This window comes from Myxocyprinus asiaticus, chromosome 48 (assembly GCF_019703515.2).
Source record: "Myxocyprinus asiaticus isolate MX2 ecotype Aquarium Trade chromosome 48, UBuf_Myxa_2, whole genome shotgun sequence".
Taxonomy (NCBI): Eukaryota; Metazoa; Chordata; class Actinopteri; order Cypriniformes; family Catostomidae; genus Myxocyprinus; species Myxocyprinus asiaticus.
In genome coordinates, this window is record NC_059391.1 from 6,390,216 (window position 1) to 6,410,449 (window position 20,234).

The window sequence follows — 20,234 nt, forward strand, 5'->3', positions numbered from 1 at the left end:
CAATGATGAAACAGCCTACAGAGAGGAGGTGCACACTCTGACACACTGGTGTCAGGAGCACAACCTCTCCCTCAACGTCAGTAAGACAAAGGAGCTTGTGGTGGACTTCAGGAGAAGAGAAAGAGAACACAGTCCCATCACCATCAATGGAGCACCAGTGGAGAGAGTCAGCAGCTTCAGGTTCCTGGGTGTCCACATCACTGAGGAACTCACATGGTCGGTCCACACTGAAGTCGTTGTGAAGAAGGCTCATCAGCGCCTCTTCTTCCTGAGACAGCTGAGGAAGTTTGGAATTAACCGCCACATCCTCACACGGTTCTACACCTGCACTGTAGGGAGCATCCTGACTGGCTGCATCTCCGCCTGGTACGGCAATAGCACCGCCCACAACCACAAAGCACTGCAAAGGGTGGTGCAAACTGCCAGACACATCATCAGAGGTGAGCTTCCCTCCCTCCAGGACATATATACCAGGCGGTGTGTGAAAAAAGCTCGGAGGATCATCAGAGACTCCAGCCACTCGAGCCATGGGCTGTTCTCACTGCTACCATCAGGCAGGAGGTATCGCAGCATCAGGACCCGCACCAGCCGACTCCATGATAGCTTCTTCCCCCAAGCAATCAGACTTCTGAACTCTTGATCTCTCACGATCAAAATACATCAGCACTGCACTTTATTACTTTTATATCTCACACCGGACTGTCATAAATGATATTCTCTCTTAACAACACACTGGCAGCTTACTATCAACCGACAGCCTGAATGTCAATACAGTACAATACAACCTACTGTATATTTTATATATACTATATATACTATTTTTATTGTATAATGTGTATTCTATATTGTGTGTATTGTATACTGTACAGTGTATGTTATTATTTGTATATTGTGTTGTGTGTAATTATGTGTATATTAGATTTTAAATTGTGTTGAGTAAATCTGATGTTATTGTAAATTGGTATATGTCTCATCACTGTCACGACTACTATGTTGCTCGGAACTGCACCCAAGAATTTCACACACTATTGCACTTGTGTATATGGTTGTGTGACAATAAACGTGATTTGATTTGATTTGATTTCACGCATCGGGCATCCGATTCTTGAGCCTTGCGCTCGTGAGCCTATGGCCGTGTTTACAATCGCATACTTTCCATACTCCTCTCACTGTTTTTGCCAAACACAGATATAACAGAAACAGTAAGTGTAGAATGGTACAATGGCATTCAGTGCACGGTCTATATATTCCATGGGGGGCGCCACAACACGTTATCGGAACACAGGGTGCATTTTGTTAGACACAGATTGCACACATGCTAAATTTGGCTTGGTAGATGCCGCCCTAGGTGCTCAACTATGTCGCCTAATGGGTTGACCAGCCCTGAATACAAGTTAAGCTCAATCAACAGCATTTGTGGCATAATGTTGATTACCGCAAAAATTGATTTCGACTTGTTCCTTCTTTTCTTATCTTTAAAAATCGAGGTTACAGTGAGGCACTTACAATGGAAGTGAATGGGGCCAATTGTTTGAGGGATTAAAGGAAGAAATGTGAAGTTAATAATTTTATAAAAACACATATTCATTCATTTATTAAAACATGTGCATTATTTGACCTGTTAAATTGTGTAAATTATCATTTTTTGGGATTACAGGGTTAATAGCGTTATAACGTCATGGCAACAAAGTTGTAAAATTGGCTGTAACTTTACACAGAAAAGGTTAGTAAGCAATTTTATCACACTAAAATTATGTTAACACATATATTGTTTATGTCTTGTGGCTATACTTATGAAACAGTAATTATTGAAACATTCAAAAATTTGCCCCATTCACTTCCACTGTAAGTGCTTCACTGTAATCCCGATTTTTGCTTTTTTTAAAGAAAAGGAGGGAAGAGTCGAAATGAATTTTTGTGGTAATCATTATGCCACAAATGCTGCCGATTGAGCACAACTTATACTGAACCCAAATATTCATTTAAAATGTGTTTGAAACTTTTTGGCAGTTCGATCAAATAATGAGTCAAGAAGATGTTAAAAATCTCGGTTAATATTGATTCTAGGTTCATTTATTGAACTTGAATTGGAAGGTCAAGTCAAGCACATTGCATTTCGGGATACACACACCAAAAAAAAAAAAAAAAAAGAAAAACGTACAAATTGCATGGTAGAAGTAATTCCGAACACAAAAACAATTGTTATAGTTAGTCTGTAATTACATTCTTCAACCAAGAGAGGGCAGTATTCACACAAGATGTCTTAGAGCACTGCAGCGTCAAGATACAGGGGAACAGGTGCATGTAAATTGATGCTTAAAGGCCTTTTCTTCCATACTTTTTAACAAAACATTTGCATAAATGTGTGTGTGGGGTCCAAAATGTACTTTTTTACTATACCTGCTAGTGGCAGGTGAATTAAGAAAAACAATCTGGCTAAAAACACTTCCAATGCAGCCATTAGACTGGTCACACTATCGCTCTTCTACGTCTACTATGTGTAATGTTGCAGTTCTTCTTAATAACAAAATATCAGCCAATTGGTGAGTAACTACTTTTTGTTTCACATTTGGCACCTGAATAAATGTCAATAAGTTCTATTAAACTCACAAACTGCAGGCCTTGATAGCGGGCGATAGGAAAATCTTTGACCACATAAGTTGGCGAGTACAGACAGGTGGGCAAAACGTTCTCAAGATGAGCAGGGTTAATCATGGGTACTGCAGAAAGAGAGAGAGAGAGAGAGAGAGAGAGATAAAGTATTGTCACAGAGACAGTTAATATATTATCTGAGGCACATTAAATTCTTATTTCATACATTATACATCACACAGAAGCACGAATACAAAACACAAAAGGTAGAGAGACCATTTCAATGGAATTAAACCCAACCCTTCAGAAAAGTCCAGCCAAGACTAGCAACAATATCCATGCCAGCACTGCCTGGTTTTTGCTGGTCTAGCTGGTGGACCAGTAAAACTTAAGTTGGTGAAGTTGGTCAACCTGCATGGTCTTTATCTAACCTGAAAAACTGATATGCATTAAGAATCCTTTTGGAATCAAACTGTGATTCCCTGAATCAAAATCAAATCAAATTGTAAGGTGCCTTAAGATTCCCAACTCCTTGTAGATAGAGGACGAGAATCAAATAGAGGTCTAGAAAAGGGATCTGCTGGGACACATAGAGGCTCACTGTTGAAGAAGGTGTCACGGGGGTCTGGTTGCAGCATATCGGCGCCATGTAGGCTGCTGTGGGTCTTGATCTCTGCTGGGACGGGGATGTGACTCGCCAGTGTCTGAGGAATGTGATCCACATGGTTCATCTTCAAACTGCTCTCATCTGTCACAGTGAAAAAACAAAGAATGATGAATGGAAATGAGAAATCATTGTTTATGAACATGCATTGCACAGCAGAAAGAAATGTTTTGAAAAACAATATGAAACAGCATTTGAAGCGCATTTAATTTCCATAATGTAACTTTGAGTGGGGTTCAAAATCTGATACTACACTGAAAATCTGGGATTCAAACTCTAGTTTACATCTGGATGTAAACAAAGTATTAGAATTTTGAGAGATTTAAAACAAAGAAATATTTAAGTTTCTGCACTATTTCTATTTCAAGTCACTAAGCAAATTGGCCATGTTAACTCCCAAACTTCTCAAATCATGCTGGATAACATGATTATCAGGTTTTGTTCATGCCAGCTTGAGTGCATGCTGTCATTAAAGTGAGATAAATTCAATAAAACAAGAAAAACAATACCACTGAGAAATTCTCAAATTCTTGTCAACTTCTCACTCAAACTGTAATGCTGATCATATAATTTGTAATGAAATTTATATATATATATAAAATTAGAAAAATATGCAAAACCACTAAACCAGCTTCAAACTTCCTTTCAACCACCAAAAACCACTGTACCAACCCTACAGCAGCAACTCAGAACACCCTAGCAATTGCTACCAAGCTAGATAAGACAGTTAGCTTGCTAGACAGAGAGATTTCTAGTTAGGCACACAGCTAGCCAGCCAGCTAGCTAGACAGACAGACAGCTATCTAGCTGGATAGACAGCCAGACAGACAGACAGACAGACAGATAGCTAGCTAGCCAAAACCACTAAATCATTTAGAACAACCTAGCAACCTTCTATCAACCAACAAAACACTGTCCCAACCCCGCAGCAGCAACTCAGAACAACTTAGCAATTGCTAGCTAGCTAGCTAGATTAAACAGCTGGATACATAGACAGAGAAACAGAGAGACAGATAGACAGACAAACAGACAGACAGACAGCTAGCAAGCTAGAAAGACAGCTAGCTATCTAGACAGACAGATAGCTAGGCAGACAGACAGCTATTTAACTAACTAGATAGCTAGATAGATTGGGTTAGGGTTAAGTAGACAGACAGCCAGCCAGCTAGATAGGTAGACAGAAAGACACAGCTAGGTAGCTAGATAGACAGACAGACAGACAGACAGCTAGCTTGCTAGATAGACAGACAGACAGACAGTTAGCTAGTCAAACAGACAGACAGCTAGCTAGCTATAAAGACAGACAAACAGACAGCTAGCTAGCCAAACAGTTAGTTTGCTAGATAGACAGACATACAGTTAGCTAGCCAAACAGACAGACAACTAGCTAGTAGATAGACAGAGAAACAGACGGACAAACAGACAGACAGCTAGCTGGATAAACAGCGAGATGAAAAAACAGACAGATGGACAGACAGACAGACAGACAGACAGACAGTTAGCTAGCCAAACAGACAGACAGCAAGCTAGCTAGCTAGATAGACAGCAAAACAGATGGAAAAACAGACAGACAGCTAGCTAGACAGACAGACAAACAGACAGACAGACAGTTAGCTAGCTAGACAGACAGAGAAACAGACAGACAGACAGCTAGCTTGCTATATAGACAGACAGACAGTTAGCTAGCCAAACAGACAGACAACTTGTTAGCTAGACAGACAGATAAACAGACGGACAAACAGACAGACAGCTAGCTAGCTAGACAGACAGACAGATACCAAGCTACATAGACAGCTAGATAGCTAGATAGACAGACAGACAGTTAGCTAGCTAAACAGACAGACAGCTAGCTAGTTAGATAGACAGACATACAGATGGACAAACAGACAGACAGCTAGCTACTGTAGATAGACAGACAGATGGAAAAACAGATGGATAGACAGACAGTTAGCTAACCAAACAGACAGACAACTAGCTAGCTAGATAGACAGATAAACAGATGGAAAAACAGACAGCTAGCTAGACAGACAGACAGACTGAAAAACAGACAGACAGCTAACTAGATAGACAGACAGATGGAAAAACAGATGGACAGACAGACAGCAAGCTTGCTAGATAGACAGACAGATAGTTAGCTAGCCAAACAGACAGACAACTATCTAGCTAGATAGACAGATAAACAGACAGAAAAACAGACAACTAGCTAGACAGACATACTGAAAAACAGACAGACAGCTAGCTAGACAGGCAGCTACATAGCTAGCTAATAGACAGACAGTTAGCTAGCCAAAGAGACAGACAGCTAGATACAGACAAACAGACAGATGGACAAACAGAGATCTAGTAAGACAGACAGATGGAAAAAACAGACAGACAGACAGATAGATACCCAGCTACATAGACAGACAGCTAGCTAGCTAGATAGCTAGACAGACATGGATGAACAGACAGACAGACAGACAGGCAGAGAGATTTATGGCTGTATTCCTGGCTGATATGTGGGTCACTCCACAACAGAGACAATAGTGTCTTTGTGACAAGTGATGGTCCCAACCTTCCAGTGAAGAGGACCAGCAGAGCCCCTCCATGTAGATGACACACACACACACACGCTTTGATGTATGCCTCAAACAGGTGCCATCCACTAACATGTAAAGAGAGACAGAAGAGGTGGCTGTTGTCACACACACTCATCTCTTTAATGTGTGTGAGATGAATGCAGTGAAGTGCTTAAGCTGTGTGTTGTGTTCAAAGGAAGAGTTCGCATGAAGGTCAGAACCAGTGGCAGAATCAAAACAAAGAGAGGAACCAGACCAAAGGGAATACACTCAAGTATTTAATATTATAATACTGCTTATGCACAAACCAACAACTTACCATTGAGGCTCTGTTCTAATCACATATATTTTGCAGACACCTTTATCAAAAGCAAGTTGCAGTATATTATTATTTCAGGACAGTCCCCTTGTAGTAATCTAAGGTTAAAGGAACAGTTCACCCAAAAATGAAAAATACGTAATTGTCTTTCCAAGCCTGTATGGCTTACTTTCTTTCAATGGCGCACAAAAGGAGAAATTTCACTGAATGTTCGAGCTGCTCTTTTCTATTAAACGCAATTGGATGGCGGTTACACTGTTAAGCCCCAAAAAGGAGAGAAAAAAGCACCATTGAAGTATTACAAGTACATTACAAGTCTTCTGAAGCCAATAGCTTTGTATGAGAAACAGACCCAAATTTGAGTCAAGATTTTTTTGGTGTGAGGCATTCAAGCATAAATCTCAATCTTTTGGAGCGATGGCTTTCACCAGTCCTGTTGCCTAGAGACACGTATCTCACAGACCTTTGCTTCCAACACTACAGCCTTAGTATATTTCATTAAATTGCAAATGTTAAAATGTCTTAGAAGAAATGAAAATAGACACAAATGGGACAATTGTAAACAAAGTAAGAGTTAAGAGCTGAAAAATGTATCTGGACTGCATATCTCAGATTATTTGTTTTTAGAAGAATTTGATGTGAAATGTTTGAGTTCAGATTGAAATTAAGACACTGTTGAGATCTCTTCTAAAACTCGAAAGGACATACTTTTTTTTTTCTCACAAGAGAAATATGAGAACCAAAAGACTTAAGCACGAGTCTCAATCTGATCTCCATTTTATCTCATTGCTGTCTGAATGTAAAAATCCATACGGAGTAGCCTAACTAAAATAAATTTATAAAAACGTAATGTGTCGCAAATCGCGTCAAAACCAACAAGCTCCCTTGTGTTACAAGATGGCATATGTACCAAAGACACTTCCGAAATGCCAGCGTAAAGGTCAGCACAATTGCCATGGCAACGATTGCAAGCTTTGGCTGTTAGCACTAGCTGCCCGATCTCCCTTTGAGAGCAAGAAAGACCCATCTGAGACTTTATAACCTTGTTCTTTCTCTCAGACTCATTCTTTTTCACTTATGTTACAGCAGCACTAAGCACATTTAAAATTTTGCTTCACCCCAGGGCATTAATACTGACAACTGTGTTAAAAGGACATTAAGGACACTAAACTCATTAATTTTGAGTTGAACTCAGCAGGACGCTATTAAAAGTCTTCGAGCCAACCACTTAGGAAACGGAAAACAACTTTCAAGTGAAATGCTGTAAAAAGTGGCATAGTGGGTAATACATTCCAGGTCCGTTGGGACGCACCATCAGGCACAGTTGTTCACCAAGACAAATTCCTTGTATGTGTAAGCATACTTGGCAATAAAGCTCATTCTGATTCTGATTGTACAATTCCATGTGCAAAGACCAGAGACTGGAAACTCTGTCATCCATCTCAGCGCTCCCAAAAAAGCATTTTTCTTTGCTCTCGGCGACTCTGATCTCGAAAGAGACTGTTTCATAAATAGTTTACACCCAGATCTCTGGACAAAGACGCATCTCAAAAAATTAAATCAAAGACAAAAGTTCAAACTGTCAAATCATCAAACTGCTTAAAACCGTGAAGGAGTGGTGGCAATTGAATGGCTCGTCAATGCTGGTTAGTTTTGAAATGGGTGATGTTTGTTGGGGAGGGAGGGTTACCCGTGTACAAGGAGATGTAGGCGGAATCGATGACCTCATACTTGAGTCCTGGCAGGAAAGGGCGCCACTGTAATAAAGAAAGAGGGAGAGAGAGTTAGAGAAAGAGTAGTCTCAGCCACAGATACAGTTGGCCAATTGCTGACCATCTGATGCACATTACATGTTACAATGAAGAGAAATCTTAACCTGGCTGAAATTGCCAGTTCCAATCTGATTGGCTGGCTTTATACAATTTTCGGGAGTCAGGGTGGACAGGATTTTTTTCAGTCTCCGTGTCAAATTCAATGGAATTTTCGGCCACAAACAAAAAGATTGAACAGTTTAATGTGCCGTCAGATGTGTTCTTGGTGTAGTATTGATCGACGCTACAAACTTGACTACATTTTTTTGTAGCATAACAGTAGTGTCACAAAACACTACGTTTGTCACATTGTATTGGAACCGAGGCAGTAATCAAATGCAAAATTTGGCAGCGCCAAATCATTTTAGTGAGACAGTTCTTTAGGTCAGTTCATGTAAATAAACAGGATAATATAAACAATTCCTATTATTTAGCGTTGGGAACTCAGATGAATTTTTGTGAGTCAGTTCTTTTTGACAGTTCATGTAAATGATCTATTTCACACCTTTCTTGAATCAAAATATTTTGTTAATTGTTGCTGTTTATTTTAATTTCAGTTATAGAAAATAGGGTGTTTTTGAGTTTATTCGTGTAAATTAAGTATACATTTGTTCAATTTAATGCTGTCATCCTATTTGTTTAACCCTTGCAAACATTAACCATGGTTTAACTATAATAATATTGTAGTAACCATGGCTTTAGTATCCATGGTTATTTTTGTGGTTACAATAATTTTATTACAAATACCATTTCTATGGTTACAGTAGTAAAACCATGGTTCATTTTCATAAGGAAAAGTTACCCCAAACATTTCCCTATGTAAACATGCACTAAATGGATATCATTTTTAGACCATGTCAAGTAAAAAAGAATTTCAACTGTAATGAAAAAAACTGTTAAAAAAAAAAGCGTCTCCAGACACCTGTGTTCTGCTCTATTTGTTGCGTTGCATTTTGCTTTTCTTTACCTCAATAAAGCTTTTGGTCTGAACAGCCCCTTACACTTAAAAGAGCCAATGGCCTCTTTGTTTACTCTGAAACCTATATGTGGATTAGCTAAACCAGCATAAAAATAAAACAAATTTGTTGCATAAATTTAGCAAAAGATGCACAATTTATGATACCATTGTTGTCAGAATTTATTGCTGATATGAAATACGTTATCGGAACGTAATTTTGACCAACAGTCTTTCCCTATTCAAGTAGATAGGAGCTGTACTTGACTGGATATAGCTGCCTGAAGACATTAAGTCAAGTCAAGTTATTTTTATTTGTATAACGCTTTTCACAACACACATCATTTCAAAGCAGCTTTACAGGAAATCATGCATTAACAAAAACAAAAAAAACCCGAAACTGTAATATCTGTAATGTCTTACAGTGATCATTGTGTAGTTTGATTAAATATATTTGTAAAATGTGTACAGAAATTAAATAATTAAATAATAATTGTATTTATAACCCCTGTGAGCAAACTGAAGGTGACTGTGGGAAGGAACACAAAACTCCATAAGATGTTGGTTAATGGAGAAAAATAACCTTGGGAGAAACCAGGCTCACTGTGGAGGCCAGTTCCCCTCTGGCTAAACAACATTAATATAATGCCAATATTAGTTGTGTGCAGTGCAAGTCATGGTTTTAAATGTGTAAATTAAGTAAGAGTTAAGGTCCAGTGTTTTAAAAATTAATATATATATATATATTTTATGAACTAAGATTAATGACTAATGTGTTTGAAGTCCATCCTGGATTAACTGCAGAAGTTCACATAGATACATTGTCCTTTGTTAGTTGGCTGATGAAGGCTTTTGTTGGCAATTAAATGATAGTCAATGTATTCCATTTCAAGAGTGTAGTCCATCAATAGACAAAGGTGATGCAGGCAGAGATAAATGATGAAGTGCATCGCAGTTCAACCTGCAGGGGATTTCGGTGAGGTTCGGTGGGGTCCATCCCAAGTCCAAGGTTCAGGCAGTGGCATATTAAGTATCCGATGTCTTACAGTTGGAGTTGGCATCAGTTCATCCTCTGAAATCAAAAAACTGAAGTGATGTCTGGCTAGCACTGGCTGTAGTTTGTTGTCATCTCTCAGCGACACGTAGCAGTGGAGTCCGACACCAAGCAGGAACGGAGCTGGATCTGACAGGCTCTGGTAACCTCGGTATATGAATCCCAGGTTCAGACATGGAAACAAATAGAATAATATTAGCGTAGATGTCATTCATTTTTATGCCGAGTTATAGATCATGATGGAAGTTTCTGGTTCTGGCAGACCTAACTAAAGCAACCTAATTGTGAGTTGATGGGTAAATTAGGTGTATGCCTCGCTAAATAGATGAGTTTTTAGTCTAGACTTAAACTGAGAGAGTGTGTCTGCTTCCCGAACAGTGTTAGAGAGACTATTCCATAGTTTAGGAGCCAAGTATGAAAATGATCTACTTCCTTTTGTGGATTTTGATATTCTTGAAATGATTAACAAGCCAGAATTTTGTGACTGTAATGAACGTGATGGAATATAGCCGAATATGTCAGAAGGTCACTTAAGTACTGTGGATCTAGACCATTCAAAGCTTTGTATGTAGTTAACAGAATTTTAAAATTAATAAGAAATGTAACAGTTAGCCACTGTAATGACGATAAAATTGGGCTAATATGATCATATTTCTTAGTTCTAGTCAGCACTCTGGCAGCTGCATTTTGAACCAATTGAAGTTTATTTATTGAACTTGCTGGACATCCTCCCAGTAATGCATTACAATAATATAGTCTTGAGATCATGAACGCATGAATTAATTTTTCGGCATCAGCAACAGAGAGCATGTGTTGTAATTTAGCAATATTTCTCAGGTGGAAGAATGCTGTTCTACAAACACTGGAAATGTGATTTTCAAAGGACAGATTGGTATCAAATATAACACCTAAGTTCTTTACTGAAGAAGACGATGTAACAGCACATCCATCGAGAGTCAAATAATATTTTAGTGGCTTATTTTTAGAGGTTTTTGGTCCAATCATTAGTACCTCTTTTTTTGTCGGAATTCAGTAGAAGGACATTTCTGGCCATCCAATCTTTGATTTCATTGATACACTCTGCTAATTTGGAGAATTGTGAATTTTCGTTGGGTTTAGAAGAAAGATAAAGTTGGATATCGTCAGCATAACAGTGGAAACTTATTCCATGATTCCTGATAATATCTCCCAGGGGAAGCATAAGTAGAAAAGCAGAGGTTCTAAATCTGATCCCTGTGGCACTCCATACTTAACTTTTGTTTGATTTGACAATTCCTCATTTACACATACAAAGTGGTAGCGGTCTGATAAATAGGACCTTAACCATGCTAATGCAAGTCCACTAATGCCAACATAATTCTCCAGCCTATTCAAGAGAATGTCGTGATCTATCATGTCGAAGGCAGCACTAAGATCTAAAAGCACTAGAAGAGAAATGCAGCCACGATCAAATGAGAAGTCATTTGAAACAGTCATTTGTAATTTGTGCAGTCTCTGTACTGTGATGGGGCCTAAATCCTGACTGAAATTGTTCATATATTCCATTTCTCTGTAGAAATGAACATAGTTGGCAGGACACTACCTTTTCTAGTATTTTCGACATAAATGATAGATTTGAAATCTGTCTGTAACTAGCCAGTTCTCTAGGATCAAGCTGTGGCTTCTTAATAAGCGGTTTGATAACTGCCATTTTAATGTTTCTTGGGACATGTCCTAAGGATAGCGCGGAGTTAATAATATTAAGAAGAGGTTCTGAGATTACTGGGAATACCTCTTTTAAGAGCTTAGGTGGTCTTGGATCTAACATACATGTTGTGGCTTTTGATTTCTTGATAAGTTTTTTTAGCTCTTCATGACCTATGACAGCGAAGGATTGAAGTTGCTCGTGAGCAAAATTATGAGACACTGTTTTCTGAGGTGTTGTGACAGTTGATTGCATAGTTCCAATTTTATTTCTGATTATTACAATTTTATCAGTAAAGAAATTCATGAAGTCATTACTATAGTGCTGTAATGGAATATACGGTTCAGTCGATGCTTTATTCCTAACCAATTTAGTCACAGTACTGAATAAACGCCAAGGATTGTTGTGGTTATTTTCTTTGAGTTTGCTAAAATATGCTGACCTGGCAGCTTTTAGTGCCTGTCTATAGCTACAGACATTATCCTTCCATACACCGCGAAATACCTCTAACTTTGTGCTCCATTTTCCAAGCTGCTCTCTTGAGAGCATGAGTGTGTTCATTGTACCATGGTGTGAGGGTTTTTTCTATAATTTTCTTTAATCGAAGGAGGGAGACACTATCAAGAGTGCTAGAGGAGACTGTATTTATATTTTCTGTTGTTTCATCAAGTTCTTCAGACTTTTTGGCTTACTGAGTATGTGAGACAATTCTGGAAGATTATTAGTGGAGCTATCTTTAGTGGTTGAAAGAATAGTTCTACCTGAACGATAGCGTGGCGTAGATTGAGTGACATTAGCTGATCGCAACAAACAAGAGAGAGGTAATTATTTGAGATGTCATCGCTCTGCGGTAGAATTTCTATAGTATCAACATCAACTCCATATGACAGAATTAAATCTAGAATATGATTATGGCAATGAGTTGGTCCTGTCACAACCAAGAGAGTTGACAATATCAATAAATGCTAATCCCAATGTGTCATTTTCATTATCTATGTGAATGCTGAATTCACCAAAAATTAAAGCTCTATCTACATTAACTACTAGATCAGATACAAAATTTGCAAATTCACCAAGGAAACCAGAGTAAGGCCGGGGTGATCTATATACTGTAGCAAGGGCAAAAGATGACAGGGATTTTTATTTATATCTTACAGTGTCATATTAAGCATTATTAGTTCAAAAGACTTAAATTTATATCCTGTCCTCAGTAATACCAAAAACGTCACTGTAAATTGTAGCAACACCTCCTCCTCGACCCTTCAGACAAGGCTCATGTTTATAACAATAACCTGGGGGAGTAGATTCATTTAAACTAATATATTCGTCTGGTTTAAGCCAGGTTTCAGTCAAACAGAGTACATCCAAACTATGATCTGTAATAATTTCATTTACAATTAGTGCTTTGGTCGAAAGAGATCTAATGTTTAAAATGTTTTTTTTTTTTTTTTTTTTTTTTTTTCAAGTTTGACCTTAATAAAAAAATTTCTAAATGATTTAGTGAGGGTTTTGTGTTTGGTAGTTCAGGGAACAGACACAGTCTCTATATGATATCTAGGTGATACAGACTCTATGTGTTGTAGTTTATGTGACCTATGTTACTTCTCAAGGCAGCTAGCAGACGTTTGGATTAACCAGTTTGCCTGCTTCCTGACCTGGGCCCCAGTTAGTCAAATACTATCATTATTAAGACTATGAGACAAATTACTAGAGAGGAGAGTGGCACTTCCCTGGAGGGATGGAGTCCGTCTCTCTTTAGTAGATCTGGTCTACTCCAAAAACTCTTCCAATTGTCTATAAATCCTATGCTATTCTCCAGACACCACTCAGACATCCAGCCGTTCGGTGACACTAATCTACTATAAACCTCATCACCACGACGAGTAGGGAGGGAGCCCGAGCATATTACAGTGTCTGACATCGTTTTTGCAAGTTCACACACCTCTTTAACATTATTTCTAGTGATCTCTGACTGGCGAAGCCAGACAACATTAGTGCCAACATGAATAACAATTTTAGAAAATCTACATTTAGCACTAGACAGCACTTGTAAATCTGATCTGATTTCAGACGCTCAAGCCCCCGAAATGCATTTAACAATATTGGCTGGAGTCTCTATTTCCACGTTCCTTACAATAGAATCACCAATTATTAGGGCTCTTTCAACATGATTCTCAGTGGGTGCATCACTGAGTGGGGAGAATCGATTGGAAACCCTAACAGGAACGGGAGAGTTGTGTCGCTTTGCTGAGCGAGTATGCCGCCAATACATCACCCAATCACCCTGCTGCAATAGAGCCGGAACCAAAGTGTGTGTGTTGCTCGCTGTTCTACCCGTATCTGAAACAGTATCTACCAGCTTCTTTTTCTCACTGACCTCCACTAGTGTTCGGATGAGTGCCTCTAGCTCATTAACCTTCTCCGTCAGCCTGACTAATTCCTTACATTTATAACATGTGAATCCCTCACTACTGACGGAAGAAGCTATAGTAAACATGCGGCATGTAATGCAGGAAGCAATAACATGAGCGGATGCCATGACTTACCACAATTGTTTGTTGTTGTTATGGTTGTTCTTGAGTTGCGAGGGTTTGAGATCGACATGGTTCCTAATCAGCAGATGTTTGAAACTGATGTAATAATCATTGTAAAACACAGTGGAGAAAACGATTGCATGCTGTCGAGACGCGAGATGTAGACAAGCGGAAAAAAGCGGAAAAAAATACAAATAAAAAAACGAGAGAAATGGGTGTGCGCGGTATATTACACACAGATGAAACAGTAGAAAAGCGGAAAAACCCGAAGCACGCGGTAAAATGGCAAATGATAAAATGATGAACAGATAAGAATAAGCAATGCTAAGCAGGCTAGCAAGCTACAAACACTTGTGCAGCGTGCCGTCAGTAACAGTTACAGGACATTACAAATACGACTGCCAATTGAACAGACTTGCCTTAAAGGGACTTTGGAAGAAGGGTGAAAATCTGCATAGATATTCATTACTCTATTTTTCAAACTCGACAAGGTCACCCTCACACAACAGATCGACCTACCCAAAACAAAACAATCAACAGCTGGAAATAAGAAACACACACACATCAGCGGTAGCTTCTTCAGCGGCACTTACAAACCATCCAACAAGCTACAATTCTTTGGCAATTATCATGTCACTTCTGCTCTTTGTAATAAGGGGAGACAGGCCATTTTTCACAGCAAAACACACACACACACACACACACACACACACACACGTTGGTGCGGCTATCCTTATGAGGACACTCCGTAGACATAATGATTTTTATACTGTACGAACTATAGATTCTATCCCCTAACCCTAAACCTAACCCTCACCAAAAACATTCTGCATTTTTACATTTTCAAAAAAAACATTGTTTGGTATGTTTTTTTAAGCGATTTGAATTATGGGGACACTAGAAATGTCCTCATAAACCACATTTTTAGCATAATACCCTTGTAATGACCAGTTTGTAACCTTAAAAAAAATGTCCTCGTAAACCACCCAAACCTGCCCACACACTTGTATACAGTATAGTTTACAAGGACTTTCCACAGACATAATGGTTTTTATACTGAGCTAACTATATTTTCTATCTCTAACCCTACCCCTAAACCTAACCCTCACAGAAACCTTTTGGCATTTTTACATTTTCAAAAAAACATAGTTTTGTATGTTTTTTTAAGCGATTTGAATTATGGGGGACACCTGCACACAAACATACACACACATATATACACATAACATTACTGAGGACAGACCAGTACAGACAGACATATGAGCTCTGTTTTGTCCAAATTGCTCGATTTTGAGTGTGAAAATATGTTTTTGCCATACAGCAAGTATTTTGTTCTTTTTGTAAAGTGAGCACAAATGTTTGATTCTTCAATCACAGGCACTCTTGGCTATGTGAAATATTGTTTATAGAAGTTTAAAATAGGGCTGTCGATTTATTGTGTTAATTCAGTGCGATTAATAATATAAAAAATAACACATACAAAAAAATAACTCATGTAATCATGTCCCCGAACCACAAATGACTCAAGATGGCACCGAGTATGGCTGCTGCGTTGCAAGCTCTGACACAACATGGTAGTGTTTTGTTTGTTTTGTTCACAATTCTTATGTTCTTTGTCTTGGATGTTGTCTGCCTTATTGTCTACGACAGACAAACACTTTTGGACATTGGTTCAGTAATTTCACACCGTAAACCGGACGTCAAATTCCACAATGCCAACCCACTGTTTACAAACACACAAGCGGAGCCCTTTGTCTGGGCAGTCCGGACGCGGAAACGCAGGAGGAAAAGAGGAAACAGAGCCGGCGTTCTCATCAGAGTAAGACGCCGTGCAAACCGACCCCCGCTACCCAGTATTCTACTGGCAAATGTTCAGTCTCTGGATAACAAGCTCTGTGAGCTGAAAGCGCGGATCTCTTTCCAACGAGAGACGAGGGACTGCTGCATTATCTGCCTAACAGAAACTTGGATGTCTGCGGAGACTCCAGACTCAGCCATTGAACCCACGGGGTTCTCCGTGCACTGAGCGGACAGAGCGAAAGACCACTCAGGTAAAAGCAGAGGTGGTGGTGTATGTTTTATGATCAACAAATCCTGGTGTGATCAGAGGAACATACATTCTATCAAGTCTTTCTGCTCTCCTGATCTGGAATTTCTCATGCTTCTGTGTCGACCATTCTGGCTACCGAGGGAATTCACAGCAGTCATTATCACAGCTGTGTACATCCCCCCGCAAGCCGACACAGACCGGGCAATCAAGGAACTGTATGGGAGTATAAGTGAGCAGGAAACCGCGCACCCTGAGGCCGCGTTCATTGTGACCGTGGACTTTAATAAAGCCAGTTTCAAATCAGTCACACCAAAATACCACCAGCACATTAGTTTCAACACACGAGGGGACCGGGTTTTGGACCATTGCTACTCTCCCTTCCGGGATGGCTACAAATCCCTCCCCCGCCCACCATTTGACAAATTGGACCACTCTTCCATTCTGCTTCTGTCCGCTTACAGGCAGAAACTGAAACAGGAAGCACCCACCCTCAGAACGATCCAGTGCTGGTCGGACCAATCAGACTCTATGCTACAGGACTGTTTTGATCACACGGACTGGGAGATGTTCCGGTCTGCCTCTGATGACGACATTGAGCTTTACGCTGATAGCGTAATGTGTTTCATCAAAAAGTGCGTGGAGGACTTAGTTCCGACCAGAACAACACGGATCTATCCGAACCAGAAGCCATGGATAAATAGCGATGTTCGCGTGGCACTTAATGTGCGGACCTCCGCTTTCAATTCCGGGAACGCGGAGGAGCATAAACAAGCCAGTTATTATCAGAACAGCAAAACGCCAGTACAGTTTAAGTGCATTTCAGATATTCAGAAGTACAGAAGTGTTTTGAACAGTATGATTCAACATGTTTCACTTCAGAACCGTATTTTAAATATTGCTCTTGCTAAACTGTTTTTGATGTCAGCGAATAAGGATCCCAAACCAATGTCTGACTGCACTGAGAATTTTCAATTGATTTGATTGTTGAGACACATACTGACATATACAGTAGGACCTATATGGACACACATTAAAGTATCTACGCAAACCATTTTATTTCCAAGTGAAATATATTTAATGATATTTGATGACAAAAATATGTAGGGATTTGCTCTTGTTCAAATCCCAAATTCTAAGCATGAGCGATAATAATAGTGATGCTTGCCTTAGAAATTAGTTTAGTTTAAGAACAATAAAAGCCTTTATATTGTATGTGTCCCCATTTAAAAAAGCTAGGCAAAAGTGTGTGTGTATGTGTGTGTTCTTCTGAATTAGTTGTTTGTGTCTTTGAACTGTCTCATGTCTCTGGTGACATTTCTACTGTGAGACACAGGTCTGATTTACTGGCCTCAAGCTTTCAAAGTGAAGAGACAAAATCAATACAAGGGAGGAAAACAACCAAATTCAACAATACAGCGAGAAGACAGCAAGTGGCTCCAGTAACATTTTATTCTGCTCTGAGCCTGACAGAAATGTTCAAAGTGACAGAACAGTTTTATGATGTGGTTTGTCTTATCAAAAGTTATGGCAACTGGTGGGTCTGTTCTGATAGGGTCATGAATGGCAGAAAAAAAAAACCAACAACAAAAAACAACACCAACAAAAACACAATGGTAAATGCAAATAATAAAATACAACAGGCCATATAATCATGAATAGTTGGAATAGCTAAATACATGGGCTTATCAACTTTTAAAGGAGAGGAGAAACGCTTCCCATATCTTTTCTTGTTGATGTCAGAGGTCATTTCTCCAATCAGACAACGTACTGTATTTCATCTGTCACTTAGTAGAAGCTAGTCAAAGTATCAGATGCCCTCATCCTCAAAACACACGAATACAACTACACAAGGTAAAAGAAAATACAACCTGGACTAGGTTAAATATACATTCACTTGTCTGATGAACATTATGTGACAATGGCAACATTTTTGCAAAAATAAATGATGTGCCTTATTACATGCTTGGCTGCAGTTTCCTGGTGAAAATTCCATCAGGGGGCGCCAAAAGTGAGTGAAATGGTGTCGCAATCAGGGTGTAGGGCACCTACTCCCTAGGGAGCATCATCATACCCTAAGGGGGCACCAGAAACTCCAACGGCTATGCTTACTCGCACATTATACATTATTCAAAGACCTGGTAGCAGTCGCAGAACACAGAAGATCGCCTCGAGCTTGCACTTTCGAACCATGCCTAGAAACTACCTCCACCCCCGTCCATGATCACGGAGCTCTATGTAGGGCATCAATTTGCCCAGCAGCGGCCCTGGTTCTAAAATCAAATGAGAGGTGAACAAAACTGACATCCTTACCCTAAACCAACACCTAAACCTAACCGATAGTGTCCAAAAACAAAATGAGAAATGAAAAGCACATTTTCTCAAGCAACCACGTCATTTCGTGTCACTTCTATGACACTCTTGTCTCACGTGGCAGCTTGCATGTTTGACTGGTTTTGAGCCACATACTTCATAGTCCTGCACTCTATCAGGTGAGCTACTGCGGAAGCGAATCATATTGGAAAAAGTGTGTAAATGTAGGTGGTCTGTAATACAAGTGTTAAAATGTATCGCTTTTCAAATTAGGCATTATAGTAAAAGTGCTTTGATGTCAAAACATAGAAGTGTGTAAGTAATATAGCAAAAAATAAGTGTTTATAAAGTCATAATCAGCTGTTTCAGTCGTGATTTATTGTGAAAGTGAAGTTGTTGTAGCACCTCTTGTGTTCATTTCACCAGGCAACTGCAACAAAATGTAGAATTCGGCACGTAAAAATCAGTTTGCAAAAATGTAACTTTCATTCTGTGAGAAAAGTTTGCGAATAAACGTGGTTTGTGCCAACCACAATATGTTTTGTATAGTCAATTATAGTCTTAATAAATCTGATAACTAAAACATAATAAGTTTAAATGCTTGACATTTTCATTTACTTCTGTGTGATAAATAATGTTGAAGCATGTTGGGTCACTGTTTGATGTCTAGACAATATAACTACAACATTAATATCTCTACTTGGTTTATTTAACGCATATTCTTTTGCAACAGCTGCTGTTAAGATCTACATTTTTAGAGTATATTGAATGTACTGTAGTCAATAAAACTGTAACACAACATACTGTAAATAGCTGAATTGTTCTCAGAAATGGTTCCATATATGCCTGAAAATTATTATTATTATTTTTTTTCATGATTATTTCAGGTTACTCTTGCACTTTAAGAAATCGTATTTTCCACTGCAGGTCGGAAATACTACGGCTGCAGTCACCATTGACATCAGACTGGTTACACTGTAAATTTGACTAAAGTTTTGCTGCTGAAATCTGTCATTTGAACTGAAATGTGCACCACTGCCCCTAGGGGCCAAAGCTGGAAGTGTTGTTGAGGTAAAATGTCCACAGGGTGGTGACAAAAGCGAGTTGTAGTTTTAGTTGTAAATTATGTAATACAGTCAACAGGAATGCATATTTTATTAATTCTACACCGTAACCCAAACCTAACCATCAATGGAGAAATTATGTAAATTTTGAGTGAAAATGCAACCCCCGAATCGCACTCATCATTGTTTATGTCAGCGCAATTACTTCCTGGTTGCCATGGGACCAGAACCTGTGTCACCGAGGTTGCACCACAGAGAAAGGTGAACACATCTGAAATGATGAAAAAATGTATGATGGGACATGGCATTTAGCAGTAATTCGGCAGAATGAGGTTGATTTCAGGATACATGAACACTCGGAAGCAGCATGTCGACTTCAAATGTGATCACGTTGTTGACATTGGAGGACCATCATAGGGTGATGCACCTTTCCCAATATTCAGATTAGTGGTCTACAAGTTTGGGTTTCTACTGGCCAATTCTTAAACAGTTACCTTCAGTCCTAAATATGTGGTCCCCCTTCTGTCACTCACTCGACGTTGTGTCGATGTAGTGACACTAGGGGTCGCCCTTGGGAGCCCCAAACACCGCTAATCTTTGAGAAAAGGCCAATGAGAATTGGCAAGTGGAATTTGCATG

The 20,234-nt window shown here is 39.2% G+C and overlaps 1 protein-coding gene across 1 annotated transcript in view; it reads right to left on the bottom strand.

Moving 5' to 3' along the window:
• Window positions 1-20,234, bottom strand: part of LOC127437087 (N-acetyl-beta-glucosaminyl-glycoprotein 4-beta-N-acetylgalactosaminyltransferase 1-like) — a 234,162-nt gene that overhangs the window by 15,513 nt on the left and 198,415 nt on the right. Inside the window, exons 9-11 of the mRNA XM_051691739.1 lie at window positions 7,824-7,890; window positions 3,194-3,340; window positions 2,611-2,720 (exon numbers count right to left, since the gene is read on the bottom strand). Of these exons, the coding sequence (XP_051547699.1) occupies window positions 2,611-2,720; window positions 3,194-3,340; window positions 7,824-7,890 (324 nt within the window). The remainder of the gene's footprint in view (window positions 1-2,610; window positions 2,721-3,193; window positions 3,341-7,823; window positions 7,891-20,234) is intronic.